The 16282-nt window shown below is 37.9% G+C and overlaps 2 protein-coding genes across 2 annotated transcripts in view; one reads left to right on the top strand and one right to left on the bottom strand.

Annotated features, from left to right (window-relative positions):
- Nucleotides 1-322: 322 nt before the first annotated feature.
- On the top strand, nucleotides 323-1744 carry LOC126425255 (uncharacterized). The gene has a single exon (XM_050088226.1). The coding sequence runs from the start codon at nucleotides 323-325 to the stop codon at nucleotides 1742-1744; it is 1422 nt and encodes a 473-aa protein (XP_049944183.1).
- A 9951-nt stretch (nucleotides 1745-11695) lies between these two features.
- The window catches only part of LOC126425067 (uncharacterized), a 100779-nt gene continuing 96192 nt past the window's right edge, over nucleotides 11696-16282 (bottom strand). The window contains exon 7 of the mRNA XM_050087977.1: nucleotides 11696-11833. Coding sequence (XP_049943934.1) covers nucleotides 11786-11833 — 48 coding nt within the window. The 3' untranslated portion in view covers nucleotides 11696-11785. The remainder of the gene's footprint in view (nucleotides 11834-16282) is intronic.

Genomic DNA, 16282 nt, shown 5'->3' with positions numbered 1-16282 from the left:
TGAAACCTTTAATTATATCTTAGATTTGTCCCACTATTTGAATTAGGTGCCGAGTTATGCTTAGGTTAGTCATCGAACTTACGGTGGGGTAATGCCACGCAGCTGTTGAAGTGCGTGGTATTCCCCCTTCCAGGTTATATTTTCAATACTAACGAGGTTTTTTTTTAAATTTCAGATGGGTAGATATTATAAAAGAAAAACCCAGAAAGCAAAATGGACGCAAGAGGAACTTTGTAAGGCTCTTGACGCCATCAAATCTGGAAGAAAAATAAGAGAAGTATCAAGAGCTTTCGGGATTCATGAAGCTGCATTGCAAACGAGAATGAAGGTTAAAAATACCGACGGTCCAAAACTTGGAAGAAACCCAACATTTTCGACAGAACAGGAAATTGAGATTAGGGATCATATTATTACAATGGCCAAGCTGTTCTATGGCATTACATGCATCCAGCTGCGAAAGATTGCATTTGAGTATGCAGAGGCTAACAACATTGCAAACAATTTTGATAAGTCATCTAGGTTAGCTGGAAAGGATTGGCTAGCTCTATTTTTAAAAAGAAACCCAAGTATTAGCATGAGAAAACCTGAAGCAACTAGCATTAACAGAATACAGGCATTTAATGAAGAAGAGGTTAATGCATATTTTAAAAATTTGGAACGTGTCTTTGAAAAATGTAAATTTAAAGAGGGGCGAGTGTTCAACGTCGATGAAACGGGCATAAATACTGTACTAAAGCCTGACAGAATTTTAGCTCCTAAAGGTGTTAAACAAATAGGTGGGGCCGCGTCTTGGGAAAGGGGGAAAAACGTGACTGTGATATGTTGTTTCAGTGCTGCTGGTACCTACATCCCCCCTATGTTTATCTTCCTCAGGAAGAGGACGTCAAATCTCTTAAGTAAAGGTGGACCAGTTGGAACAATATATGGTTGTTCCGTCAATGGCTGGTCCAATGAGTCATTGTTTTTTGAATGGATCCAACATTTTCAGAACAATGTAAAATCAACTATTGATGACCCCGTGCTGCTGATTTTAGATAATCACAGCAGCCACATTCCACTTGATATTTTTGAATTTTGTAAAAAACATTCTATTGTAATGGTAACCATACCTTCACACACTTCTAACAAGCTTCAACCACTAGATGTAACATTCTTTTCCTCTTTGAAATCAGCCTTCAATCGTGAATGTGACATATATATGAAGTCACAGGTGTATCAAAAAATTACACCATATGAGTTAGCAGAACTTTTTAATAAGGCATATATTAAGGTCGCTACCATGGACAAAGGGCAGTCAGGGTTTAAGGCATGTGGGATTTGCCCTTTCAATCCAAACAAATTTCAGCATGACGACTTACAACAATGTGAGATCTTCAGAGATGTTGTCCTTGAAGATGAAGATGTTCTGAATGCAACAAATGGAAATGAAGTGATTGCATCTACAAACGAGCCGCATATCCCCAAAAGTAGTCAAGAACAGATTCCTGGATCTTCAGCAGAAGATGTTCCACTTCTAGTAGGCCTAGAAGAGGTCACAACAACATCAACTAAAAGTGCATGTGTCAAGCACGTTAGTGTATTTGACATATCTCCTGTTCCAAAACAAAAACAAGTTCTTCCTAAGACGAAACAAGCCAAGGGAAAGCCGAAGGGAAAGTCAGTTATCCTTACAGCAACTCCAGAGAAGAATAAACTGCTAACAGAGTTATCAATAAAGAAACGAAAAGAAGCCATGAAAAAGTAAGCTGAAGGAAACAAAAAAAGAAATATTAAGGATAAAGCAGATAAGAGCAGAAATCTGCAAGTTACAAAAGTCTCGAAGAAGAAACAGACATTGTGTAAGAAGAAACACCACCAAGAAAGTGGAAGTAGCAGCGAGGATGACCTAAATCTGGACTTACAGAACATTTGCGATGACGATGAAATGGACGATATTGATCCATTGGCGATTTCAGAAAATGTCTGTTTAGTTTGCGGAGAGTTTGAGAACGATGGAGAACTATGGTATCGATATATTTCTTGTAGCAGATGGAGTCATGAAGAATGTAGTGGCTGGAACACTCCAAAAGGTTACAAGTGCGATCTTTGCTGTATGAGAAAAATGAACTCTTTTCACATCAATAAAAATGTAAAAAACGAAAATTATAAGAGATGTTTGTAGAATTACATTATTTCGTTCTTAAATATACTGTTTACTATTTGTAGTAAGTAATGAGCAAATAAAAATAGCAATTATTGTACATTTTTATGGTCTGTTTGTTTTACGTGTTATTACCAGTACTTTGCGTGTCATTACCCTCAGGTGTGGGGAATACCACGGATTTGCACTTTTTTTTATTTTAATGTTCAAAATTAAGGTACTGTATATAAAAATTTACAGACGATTGGAATATGTGGAGAAATGTCCAGTGTATGGTATGTACTTATTTTCGTAGGTTTTAATGACGTAACGAATGGTTCACATCGATTTTTCCTTAGGTGCGTGTATTTCCCCCACTCACCCCTGTACTGATTTGGCTTAGGCCTATCAATAAATCGAGAGCATCTTTTTTCAAGTACTTGGAACCAATACGTTTTAAAATGACCTTGTCCTTTTGTACTTGTGTCCTGTGACGTTGTGGTTGCAGTTTACTTGTACGATGGATACTTTCCTCGTCACATAGTAATTTTGTACGAAGTCTAATGATTTGCACGTTTTTACATTTCACACGATTTTCCAACATGCGAATAATTTCATGTAATCTAAGCATTTCATCTTCATAAGATGTCTGTGTTGCAGATTCCTTTGGTAGGGATTTTATATATGTCTCTCGTGTAGGAACACTTGTGGTAGCTGTTTCTTCTGTGTCAGGAGACAGTTTTATTGTTTTTTGCAGTAACACTTTCACTTTTGTATGGCCATTTTCTCTTCATCGTCACTAGTTGTGGCTTATTTGGAACGTCAAATAACGTAGGAACTGCATTCCATACCAATCTCTTCTTTTCCGCGCTCATGAACTGGTTTGGCACGAAATATAACGCACAAAACTCCACGTTATTGTGCAAATAAAGGGCATCTTTTTGCAGCAGGTCTTGTTTTCTACTATTTATTAACCATTTTTCCTCCTAAAACAGAAAAACAAATTCAGTAATTCAATACAGTTTAGAAAAAAATCGTAAATAAATAGCGCTCTAATGTGATGTTTCGTACCTCTCAGGGTCCTTAGGAAACCTGAAGAATGACAAATGTGGTGTCTTCTTCCTATTATTACTGCAACTGATTGCGCTACACACGCTGCCTTTCGTAATAACCATGTTAAAAATGAATATAAACGATACTGCTTACATTTACTGAATACCGTATTCAGCAGCGTAGCTGTTGTCGCGGTGTATAACAAAAATCATCGAGAGTGTCGCGACTGTGGTTGTACGTTGTTTTGAAGCCAGTGTGTGTGTGTGTGTGGCCTGTCACCATCTTAAATAGCCCCAAACACTAGCAGACTACTTTTTACGATTGCTTCTTGTTCATTATTTCTTTCGTTTGCAGGCAACAGATGTCTTAACTACAAAAAATTACAGTGCTTAAATGAATAACACAGCGTCAGTAAAGCAATTTCGTATGCTTTTCTCTTCTTAAAAGCGTATTTGCTCTATCGATACGACACATTTCGGCTCGTTAAGGTAACTTTTTTTGTGTTGACATATTTCGAATAACTAAAAAGAGAAGGATGTGATGTGAAAAGGTTCGTAGTACATTCGATTCCACATATATTGTATTTGTACCGATAGCAAATGAAGCTGGAAGTCCGAAAGCAATGTGGTACCATTTTCAGCCGTCTATCCCGATTTACAACTTTCTTAATGTTGACTTCTGCAAAAAACTTACCTAAATGTTTTTCATGAACCCATAAAAGTGAGCAGTGAGTAATGAAGTAAGGCATGCTATCGTATCTTGTGCATGTCGACAAAGCGAACGATTATTAAAACGGAACTGCGTAGAGGGATGGCTCCATGCAAAACACAGTTCTTGTTTTATTAGATTATCAGTACATTAATCTCACCGTAGTTTACGTACCTTCTCAGTTTGAAATCTTACCTTGGTGCGTCAGTCAGTGTGTGATCAAAAATAGCGGTTTACAGGGTTAAAAACCAAAATAATTTTTTAAAGATATTCCAGCATTGTGAAATTCTATAAATGTGATAAGACCCCTGTAAAACGGATGTTTTACTTTAACATGTATGTAAGTCATTCTTTTTAGTTACTGAATTTGGAGGCTTACCTTCCCAGCAATAACGTATTTGTTTCTTTTCCCGGAATATTTCTTACCAGTAACTCTGTTTTTCAGAAATGACCAAGTATGTTACAATGTACATCTACTTTGATCATCTGCTTGATTTCATTTTTAAATTCCATTTTGAGGTTTTAATAGTAGGCCTGTATAAGCCTATACCATGGCATGTGATGTACCAACATTTAGTTAGTTAATTACGTAGTTTAATATTCTATATCATTTGCACAATAAATCGTGATGATGTGTAATGAGCAATTTTATTTGAACAATTTGTTTGGTAAATATGCCTCCATGCATTTTTTTCGTTTTTTAGTTAAAGGTAGACAGATGTTAATAATTCCTACCATCATCATTTACACATCACAATAATTGTCTTCTGTAGAACACGAGGAGTTGCCAAAGAGAAACGATTTCACATTAGTTTCAAATTTTATTTTGTTGTCTGTCAGGCATTTTATATCAATGGGTAAGTGATCAAAACTTTTGACTGCAGCATTGTGAACCCCTGTTTGTGCCACAAGCAAATTCAACGTAGCGTAATGAATGTAATTTTTTTCTTCTGTTGTTGTAATTATGTACATCATTGTTCCTGTTGAAATGCAGTGGATTATTTACAACAAACTTCGTGAAGGAATAACAATATTGAGAAGTTGTAGATTACTGCCCACATACCGAGCAACAGGCACGTCCAATGAAAACAATGTTCACACCAGTTTTCGGCCAAAGCCTTCTTCAAAAAAAAAAAAAGAAAACCACACACACACACACACACACACACACACGACTGCTGTCTCCAGTTGTTCTAGCTTAGGATGAGCAAACGTCCCGGAAAACCGGGATTGTCCCGGTTTTCATCCTTGTATTCCAGTACCCCGAAAATTTGTTTCGGGACGCTCAAAAGTCCTGGAATTCAGTTTTTAAATACATTTCGTGAAACTTTCTCAAATTTTTGGTATTTCGCTATATTAAAGGAAATACAACACAAGAAATTAATATATTTTATCTTATTTGTCTAAAACCTCCATTGTCCCATACTAGTAATCACAGTATCAGTATTGATACACTCAGGCAATAATTTACTTTGAGCGGTACTTTGGCCAACAAGTAGTAAGTTGTATTATTGTAACAGAGCTATGAAACCGTCCGATTGTAGCGCCACTTACACACTGATTGTCAGAACAGTGTAGTAGTTGATGTTTTGTCAGACAAACTGCAATAGTTTTTTCTCATATTAGTGGTATTATTGCTGCAGTACTGTGAAACGCAATGCCGAAACTTGCCTGCAAGTTCAGTGACTGATATTCCAAGGAATGGAATTTCATTAAGAAAGGTCGTTTTGATTACGAAGCAGAGTGTTTCGTATGTAACTGTTTTATTAGTATAAGCCATGGTGGACGTTCCGACATAGTTGATCTCATCAGGTCAAAGAAACACATTAACAGATACAGTGCACCGAGCTGCAGTAAAACTCTACGAAATTATTTTGTGAAACATCAGTCAAGCGAAGAGACGCAATTTCGAGCAACCGAGCTTACACTAGCCTACCACACGGTAAAACATCACCAAACTTATAGATCTAGTGATTGTACTAATAAGCTTAACACATTATGTTTGATGATTCTTCCATTGCAAAAAAGTTTAGTTCAGTAAGAACTAAGTGCCAGCCTTAGTGAAAGGAGTTATTGCTCCCCAGAGTGTAAAGGAAAGCCTTGAATACATCAAAAATTTCTTTCTAAGGGATATCATAAGGCCACTAAAATATTTCCGTTTGTTGTTCAGTTTTTCGATATTAATCAGGGAATTCAGACTAAACTTTTGAAGTTGAGTTCCCTACCTAATGAAACATCTGACCAAATTTAAAGATTTTGTATGAATACTATCGAAATGTTTGATCTTGAGAAAAATAAATGTGTGGTATTTTGTGGAGACAACACAAACTTTGGCGTTTTAAAAAGACAAGGCAAATGCAACGTATTTACCAAATTAGAGGCAACATTGCATGAAAATATTGAAGGCATAGGGTGCCCTGCACATGTTTTACACAATAGCGTGCAGACATCTGCTGACAGTTTAAGCTGTGATGTTGAAACTATCGTCATGAAGGTATACTCACACTTTTACATATATACTGTTAGAACAGAGAGGCTTAAGGAGTTATGTGATTATGTGGGAACTGAATATATGAATGTAATGTGTCACTCGAAAACTCGCTGGTTATCACTGTTTCCAGCAGTTGAAAGAGTAATCCGCCTGTTTGAACCGTTAAAAGATTTTGTCCTAAATGAAGACAAAGCCCCCAAAATATTGGTTCAGTTTTTCAGTAACCCTTTAAGTGAAGCCTACTTATGGTTCATTCACAGTCAGCTTAGCACTTTGCAGCATGGGATAAAGGAAATTGAGGGAAGCACGAAAAGTGTAATAGAGGTAAATGATGTTTTGAAGAATACTGTGGAAACTGTTACTAAGAGGAGAGAACAGCAGTTCATTTCTTTTAATGTTAAATCTGTCCTTAAAAGAGCATAAGTATCAGATGCAGCGGAAAGGAGTTTTAGAGAAGAAGTTATAAGTTTTATGACACTTGTGTAGAATATCTCAGCAAATGGAGCGCCTCATGTTTACCCTCATCGCCGGTGTTTGATTGGATCTCACTCAAGAGAGTGCCAAAATGGGAAAGTGTTGAAGAGACAGTTTCTTATTTGAAGAGTAAAGAGGTTGAAATCGATGATTCCATTCTCTTTGATCAGTTCGGTATACTGACAAATTTTGTTGAAGAAACTCTTCACAAGTGGAATGATGGAAAAAAAAACACCATTGGAATGTCATGAGAAGTGGGTGAGTTTTTTTAAAAAACTGTGCCAGTCTTCAGCATTACTCTGAGTTGGTAATAATTGCAAGGTATTTATTTGCAATCCCAGCCAATAATGCCAATGTGAAAAGAATATTTTCGTTCATGAATATCCAGTGGACTGATGAAAGAAACAGAATGGAGGTGGGCTCTCTTGAAGCAATCCTGCAGATCCTGTACAACTACAAAAGTGATTGTGCCGAGTTTTATCACTGTGCCTCAAAGAACAAAGACATGATCAAGAAGGCTGGAGGCAGTGAAAAATACCCTTTTCTCCAAGGACAGTCAATTCCATCTACAAGTGCTCAGTAATATTTAAGCTCATGTTAATATTAATTGATTAAAAGTTGAATGGCTGTAAAATTTTGTACAATCGTAATACATTTCTTTATTACTGTACACGTTTATCAAATATCATTAATTATGCAGATAATCTAGATTATATCAATCTTTTGTATCCTCTTATTAGTTATAATAATCGGGTTAACAAAATGTATCAACAAGACATTAATATTTAAAATTAATAAACCTGGGTACATGTGGAATGAGGTTTCCATTGGGACCCGGATGAAAGTGTCCCGGTTTTCACTGAAAATAATTTGGTCACCCTATCTAGCTAGAGCCTTTTTCAAAGAGGGAGCAAGTATGAACAATGAATAATTGTTGGCAGGAGGAATTTAGGGCATGATATGCTGCCCCAACAATCAGTGTGGTTAACCATTTAAGTGGGTATGACGGATATATCCGCCCACGCTCTGTTAATTCATAGTGGGTTCGATGGATATATCCGTCCACTACGTTCATTGGCTAATAGTTAGTGGAATGACGTGTTATCGGCCTGCCGTTGACACTGTGGTATTAGTTGAGCTTCGTCCACTAGATGGTAGCTCTAGTCAGGCAACACAGCTTGTTCTAGGCTAGTTATAACATTGTTCACTCGAGCGGACGTCGATAGTATGCGTCCAGTGAAGCAACCGCAAAAGCGCACCTTTTTCGTCGTGTTTACCACCGCGTTAGTGAGTGATCTTTTGCAATGGTGAAAGAAGTCTTTTACCAGATTCGGAGATAGAGTAGCTGCTTTTGGAAAGTGATGAAAATTTCAGTGACAGTTTTGAAAGTTTTCAAGATACGGGTGTTGAGCCTAGTGAAAGTGACTTCGATTCAGAAACATCTGACGATGAGACACTACTGCAGCAGACAGTATCTAGTGCATTTGTGCGTGCTACTTCATTTCGTAATCAATATTTGTTCAGTGGTAGTAGTGGCACAGTTGTGCATCTAAAACAATATGATGTGATGAGTTCTTTCATGTGTTTTGCGGATGATGCTTTGTGCATGATAATAGCTGAACAGATGAACTTATATGCAGAACAGTTCCTAGCTTCTCATCCCAATTTAGCTTCCTTGAATCCCGTGTGCAAGATCTCTCAATTATTTGTAATACATATCAGCAGTGATGGTTACACCTCGCCGAATCAATTCGCAGCACACCACACTGTCGTCGCTCCACCAGGTGCATAACATTATGTTTTGTGGTTGCATGCAGGTCTTTGTACAGGGAACTGCTGCTATGGGTGCCCTCAGGCACTTCTTTCTTTCCCCTACGTTAGCATAAAGACACTTTTTCTTGTCATCAGTAACAATACACAATAAGAATCGCTGGTGTTGTTCACGAGCCAGTTGATCACGAGCAAGCAGAGATGCACATAAGATTACCTGCTGATTTTTGTGATTTTGGCTCAGAGCGTGCACCACCCAAACACTCGATTTATGAACCTCCTCCATTGCACACAAATGCCACACGATGGTGGAATGATCACAGTTCATCAAATCGACTTCCCTGACTTGAATAAGTGTGAATTGAAGCGTTTAAACGATCCTCATCAAACCACAGAGGTCTTCCTGAATGTGGCGAGTAATGGTAAAACTATTCTGCTAAAACGAGGAAACCATTCTCTTGGCATCACAGGAGCCGACTCCATGGGGCCTGAGGGGGTCTGAGCCTACTCAAGAATTAGTTTTTTTATGGGGAGGGGGCGGAGCACTCTAATAATTTGAGAACATTATTAGTTATATAATGCATTGTAAAATCATAAACTTATATTGGAATGTTAGTGCTAGTTTACTACTGCATTACTTTAGTATTGTATTAGTTATTTTAAAATACTTAAATATTTTTTGGGTGTAAGACCCAATTAAAACCTGCTATTTACATACGTTTTGACTGAAAGTATCAGGCACACTGTATTAACTTTATTAACTTTATTGAAGTATTAACTTTGAGTTACTGATTTTATTTAATGAACCCTGAACCTTATTCAAAGTAAACTTAAATTAGCTGTTTCACTTATTAATCTAAGTGCTATTACTGTGTGACAGAAATATTTTATGTTTTATTCTTTTGATGATAGTTTAGGATTTGTTCTTGTTGTTGTAGTCTTCAGTCCTGAGACTGGTTTGATGCAGCTCTCCATGCCACCCTATCCTGTGCAAACTTCCTCATCTCCCAGTACCTACTGCAACTTACATCCTTCTGAATCTGCTTAGTGTATTCATCTCTTGGTCTCCCTCTACGATTTTACCCTCCATGCTGCCCTCCAATACTAAATTGGTGATCCCTTGATGCCTCAGAACATGTCTTACCAACCGATCCCTTCTTCTGGTCGAGTTGTGCCACAAACCTCTTCTTCCCAATCCTATTCAATACTTCCTCATTAGTTATGTGATCTACCCATGTAATCTTCAGCATTCTTCTGTAGCACCACATTTCGACAGCTTCTATTCTCTTCTTGTCCAAACTAGTTATCGTCCACGTTTCACTTCCATACATGGCTACACTCCATACAAATACTTTCAGAAACGACTTCCTGACACTTAAATCTATACTCAATGTTAACAAATTTCTCTTCTTCAGAAACGCTTTCCTTGCCATTGCCAGTCTACATTTTATATCCTCTCTACTTCGACCATCATCAGTTATTTTGCTCCCCAAATAGCAAAACTCCTTTACTACATTAAGTGTCTCCTTTCCTAATCTAATTCCCTCAGCATTACCTGACTTAATTCGACTACATTCCATTATCCTCGTTTTGCTTTTGTTGATGTTCATCTTATATCCTCCTTTCAAGACACTATCCATTCCGTTCAACTGTTCTTCCAAGTCCTTTGCTGTCTCTGACAGAATTACAATGTCATCGGCGAACCTCAACATTTTTCTTTCTTCTCCATGGATTTTAATACCTACTCCGAATTTTTCTTTTGTTTCCTTCACTGCTTGCTCAATATACAGATTGAATAACATCGGGGAGAGACTAGAACCCTGTCTCACTCCCTTCCCAACCACTGCTTCCCTTTCATGCCCCTCGACTCTTATAACTGCCATTTAGGATTTATTTAAATGTAATTTCAGTCTTTTCAGAGTTATATATTCACTGCTCTGTAAGAGTCTTTAAACATAATTATTACTGTAAATTAAATTATCTTTTTACGAAAATACCATGCATGGTTATGTTTTTCTTTCTTTCTCTCTCTCTCTGTCTTTTTTTTTTTTTTCTTCAAAGCCAGGAAATGTGTCAGGCTTATCGAGTTTTATGGAGTGTTGAGTGAGTTATCGAAGGCCTAGTGTTCAGGGTTGTAATGTTGATCACATGACTCTAAAATATTTAAAAAAGACTTTAGAACTTCCTGGGGCAAGACCCCCAGTATGGACCCCCTCTCAATATTTTTTATAAGTTGGCGCCCCTGCTTGGAATGTTCTGTCAAATGTCATTGTCCCCAAACATGGTGGAAATGTTTCTGGCTGAGTCTCCTGTGTTAAATTCAAACAGCAGAATATGTCGGAAATTGGCACTCCATTTTCTAGCGTCTGCAGCCCTACTCACTGTCTCCAGATAACAAAATGTAAACCTAAATAGCAGCAGTGAACTACAAACACAAAATGACAATAGCTAAATAAACCCACAGTGACCGGAATACCAATATGCAAAACAAAAACGCTACGAACTTATGCATCAAAGTATTACCCCGAAATTTGCGCCGAAGGAGGCACTTCAGTTCCTCAAAACAGTGCAGACACCTCTTGTGAGTTCTTAGACTGTTTAAATATTGCACATATACTATCTGTTCGATTACTGTGAGAAAGAGCGCATGTAAATGATAAAAGTGTTTACACTGTAATGCCATATACGATGTTTGCGAAAATCTTGAGATAAGTGAAGATAAAAATAAAAAGGGTCAAAACTAAATGTCAACATTATGCTTCAGTCTTAATATACTAAAAATCTGGACAACTCATACTTTAATCAAGATATTTAATGGACACCAACCACTTTAGCTGATGCCATTTACAAGATAAGTAATAGTATAACATATGTTGCAAAAGTAGTATTGTTCAGTAAAAATGCATAAATGAAATATTAATAGTATATATAAGGGGAGATTATATACTCATGTGGGAAGAGTATATGTAGAATACCTGAAGTATAAAAAAACCACCATTTTAGTGTTCATCTATTTTTTACTAATTCAGCCTCAAAACTTCTTGGACTGATGGGATAAGTTGCTAAATAAAACAATTAGCCAATTATCAGCACTTTTATTTTTTATTAGCGTCTGAACTACAACAGTAGATGGAAATTATCAACATCATACTTCTTCACTCTGTCCTGATCTAGAGGTCCATCTTGTCAACGATTTTTCCAAGCCAGCCATATATTGTCTGAAAGAACACAAACAAATTTATTCATAACATATCCTGTTCGCCTTTATAAGCTTGGGTCTACTCACTTCCAATATTATTAACATACTAATGAAAAACATATTAAATATTTGTCTGCAGTAGTCACCAAGTAACAAGACTACATGTCTTGAGGAGACACTGCAACATCATTTCTGAAAGAAACAGAGGCTTAGAAAAACTGGTGATCTGGTGAGGTTTTTCATGGTTGTAGCATGAACAGAAACAGAAAATAGAAACATGCTGTAACTATAGTGGAGAAAAATAAAGCTGCTTATTTCACAATTAAATAGAACATTGCAGATAGGAGTCTCCGAGAGGTGCAGTGAAATCAGTGATGATTTTTATTTTAGTACAACACGATTAAATAACTTAACATTGTGAGCTATTATTGGACTACAGTGCTAATAATAATTAAAAAAGAAAATATTAAGTTGAGAATGAGGGGAATTATCACTGGAATAGATGAAGTTGTCAAATAGAACTGTCTGTAATTCAGTCTTACCCTTCATCACATTATCCACAAGACATTTAATGCCTTCGAGTCAGTTGTTGAACGCATGTGGGCCCTTGTAAACAATGCCTTTGTGTAATAATATTAAACCCTTGAAGTCTTTGTAGCTGTAATTTTTGGTGCTACTGTACTGTTCGTGGTTTACACTAGTTGTTTGTGAAATAGGAATATGTTTACCAAGAACTGGCGCAAATACTTCCACGTCCGCAAGCCACTTTATGGTGTGTGGTGGAGGGTACTTTGTGTATCACTATCACATTCCATTTTCCTGTTGGCAAGAATGATTGTTGATACACCACCGTATGAACTCGGTATCTCTGTGATTTTACCTTCATGGGCTTTCCCTTAAAATATTCACTGGTGTCCAAAATTAAAGCAACGAATTGCTTTTTCCCCGTCTTGTATCTAATTCACCATATAATCATACAAATTGTCAACGGATGTCCGTACAATCGTGTTCTGCACGAAAAATGGCATTTCAGTCAACGGACTAGCACATGTGTGATGACGTCATGGCACCTACCAAAAGGGGTAGAGTTTGGCGAGTAGTCTCACGTCCACAGTCTCTGCATGCACAGTCACTGGCAGTGTACTGTGGTAAAAAGATGATGCCCGCCGGACTCAGTGCAGTGGTGGGCCATAAGAAGAATGGAAGCAGGACAGCCACAAACTGATCTAGCCCGATGGCTTAATATGAATTGTTCTGTTATTTCTCGGATGTGGCAACAATTTACAGAGACCGAAACGGCACCTAAGAGACCAGGGCAGGGCTGATCGCGAGTGATATCAGAAAGAGAGGAAAGTTGTTTGGATGTAAGGACACAATAGTGCTGCATGGCACCTGGAATCTCACGTTGCAGCATCCACTGGACGTATTGCATCGAAACAAAAGGTGTACAGAAGGCTACAGCAGAGTGGCTTCTATTGTTGGAGGTCTACATGTACCTCTGATGCGTCTTCGCAGAAGGGATCGTCTAGATTGTAGTCGTCAACATGCCATTGGAAGGTCGAACAATTGGCTAATGTTCTTTTCACAGATGAGCCCGATGTGGTCTGGAGAGTGATTCTCGACACATTCGCACCTGGATGGAACATGGGACAGTTTTCCGGAACCCAAACGTTGTGGAAAGAGACCGATATCGAGGATGATGCCAAATGTCGTGGGTACTGACTTCGTTGATCACATGAACACCTCCTCACAAAATTGTATGGGTCAATTGGCAAGGTATAACTGCTGTCAGGTGTCGTGACGAGATCTTTGGACCACTTGTGGGGTTGTTGTGGTGCGGGCCCAGACTTCGTATTGATGGGCGATAACGATCGACCTCACAAAGCAAGAGCGGTTGATGTTTCCTTGGAAACGGAATATATTGCACACATGGCATGGCCTGCTCGCTCCCCCGATTTACATCCCATAGAGCATGTCTGGGGAGCACTAGGGAGACACGTTGCATCACATCAGCATCCACCAACCACTCTCCAAGAGTTGCGAGCAGCTCTGCAGGAGTAATGGGCGTTATGGCCTCAATATGAGACTGGCCACATCATTCACAGCATGTCCCGTCGTTGTCAGACCTGTACTCGTATTGCTGCCAGAGGTGGTCACACACCATACTGAGCACATTAACCAGTTGTAGGAATGTGTGCGCAGTCCATTAAGTAGTAAAAAACGAAAAACATTTTTGTCTACCGTTACGCATATTACAGTTGTTTACTTTCTGTATTGTTTACATTGTTTCTACTTTACTATCACCTGTTTATAATGTTTTGTGGCGTAATAAACACAGCCTTGCAAAATTTACGTTTGTTGCTTTGATTTTGAACATCATTGTACATGGGAGTAAGCAATAAGTTTGGTGACTCTCGTCTACTTTCAGGCCACGTTCTCAGAATTTTAGCAGTAAACTACACCGTGACACTCGACGTCATAGATCTAGCGCATTCCATCAGTGTTGGTTGGGCATATCCGTGACACTTTCGAGCTTACTAAATGAACCTGTGACGAAAAACGCTTCTTCTATATTTCCTCTAACTGTCGTACATGGAACAGATCCTAGACTGATGAGAAACAGAGACTGCTTAATCTCTAATGTTTCTATCGTGCTCGCAATGCAATATCTACAGGGAATCGATGCTAGAAAAACATGAGAATTTTGTAACGACTAGATAATCTATACCCTCACACTGAAGGAATGGGGAATCTTGTCCCTTATTCCTCCCTCTCTCTTGATTTCGGATGCCTGTGGCGTATGATGTAATTATGTTAGCACTCTGGAATTTCAGTATAACTATACATAAAGTGAAATCATTTCATTACAATTCACTTCCAGAAAATTTGCATTCTTGACCTCCTTCCATGTTTCAGAGATCTCACGTCCACAGGATTCATGTAATTTATAGTGCTCCAAGACAGCAGGGGGAGGGGGGGATGGTTGTAATATAGTTTTATTGAGTTCTCTGTTCCTTTTGTAAAAAGAAGATGATTTCATTTAACATTTCCCCTTGTAGTCATACAAGTTGCTTCTGATGTAACATATTAGTTACTTTTTTGCACTACACAAAACTGACTGGATTATCGATCCCTGTCCATATCAATCTTCTTCACTGTATTTATCAGCTTTCTCAGTATCCCTTAACTCACGAGGTGCAGTGTCTCAGACCTAGTGAAAATTTTCGTACTCACTCTCTGGGGTCAGTCCCGGTGGAATGCTTATACAGGATGATTCACGAAGATTCGCAAATATTTTAATATGTTATTATATAAATAAAACTAAAGAAAAAAGTTCATATAAACACAGGTCCCCAAATGCTTAGTTATGGAGTTACGGCTAATAAAAGATTTTGCCTGGAATTTAGCAACTTCACTAATATGAAGCCATCGCAAAACTGTATAAGCTTAAAGCACTATTTCCATTTATTTTGTTGTTGTTGGTCTGGCGAATCTAATAAAACATGTCCCAGACGTGTACCTTCAGTAGTTTCCCAGAACATCCAGAGAAGCAAAGATGTAATTTCGTAAAATTTTTAATTTATTAACTACTTGACCCAATTTGCTTTTTAAATTCAAGACAATTGAACGAAGTTTTCAACAGAAGTTGTAGAGAAATTAATTTTATAAAAATGATGGTAATAACGTTAACTGAAACTGTATGGATGTGTCAGATAATCTACTTTTAATAATACTATAGCATACGTGATTTCATGTTAGACCGGAAAAAACAAAGCTCAGTGTTAAGGAAGTTATAGAGTGAAGACACGATTTCACAATACACTCACAGTAAATCTTAAAAAATGTCTCCACCGAGTTCAATGCATTTAGCTGCACTTGTATGAACAGATTTTGTTGCTTGTTTCAGTTTCAGGGTTGTTCTTAATTTCGTCTATCGCATTCATAATGCGTGCAAGTAATGCTTCAACTTTATTGACTTTGTCCTTATAAAATATATCTTCCATCCATCCCCATACACAAAAATCCATTGGTGTTAAATCGGGTGATCTGGGTGGCCACAGACGTGTAGCACCACGACCAAACCACTTCTGGGGAAAATGTTCATTTAAATGTGTACGATAGAAACGGCGTTGGTGAAATGCAGATGCACGCCGTCATGTTGAGAATACATTTGCAATTGCGTAGCAAGTGGAACATCTTCGAGCAAATGGGCATTTATTCTTGAAGGAATTGTAAGTACGTCTCGCCAGTTAGACGTCCTGGGAAAATGAATGGTCCAATAAAGAGTGTGTTGATTATACCACACGACACATTTATGCTAAATCACTGCTGGAAGTTGCGCATCACTGATTCACGAGACCAATAACAACAAAATAAACGGAAATTGTGCTTTACTTTAACCTCGTACAGTTTTTTGATGGCTGCATACTAGCGAACTTGCTAAAATTGCAGACAAAATCTTACTAGC

Source organism: Schistocerca serialis, chromosome 10, assembly GCF_023864345.2.
Source record: "Schistocerca serialis cubense isolate TAMUIC-IGC-003099 chromosome 10, iqSchSeri2.2, whole genome shotgun sequence".
In the NCBI taxonomy this organism is placed as follows: Eukaryota; Metazoa; Arthropoda; class Insecta; order Orthoptera; family Acrididae; genus Schistocerca; species Schistocerca serialis.
Note: the sequence above shows the minus strand (reverse complement) of the source record. Positions and strands in the feature narration are given on the sequence as shown.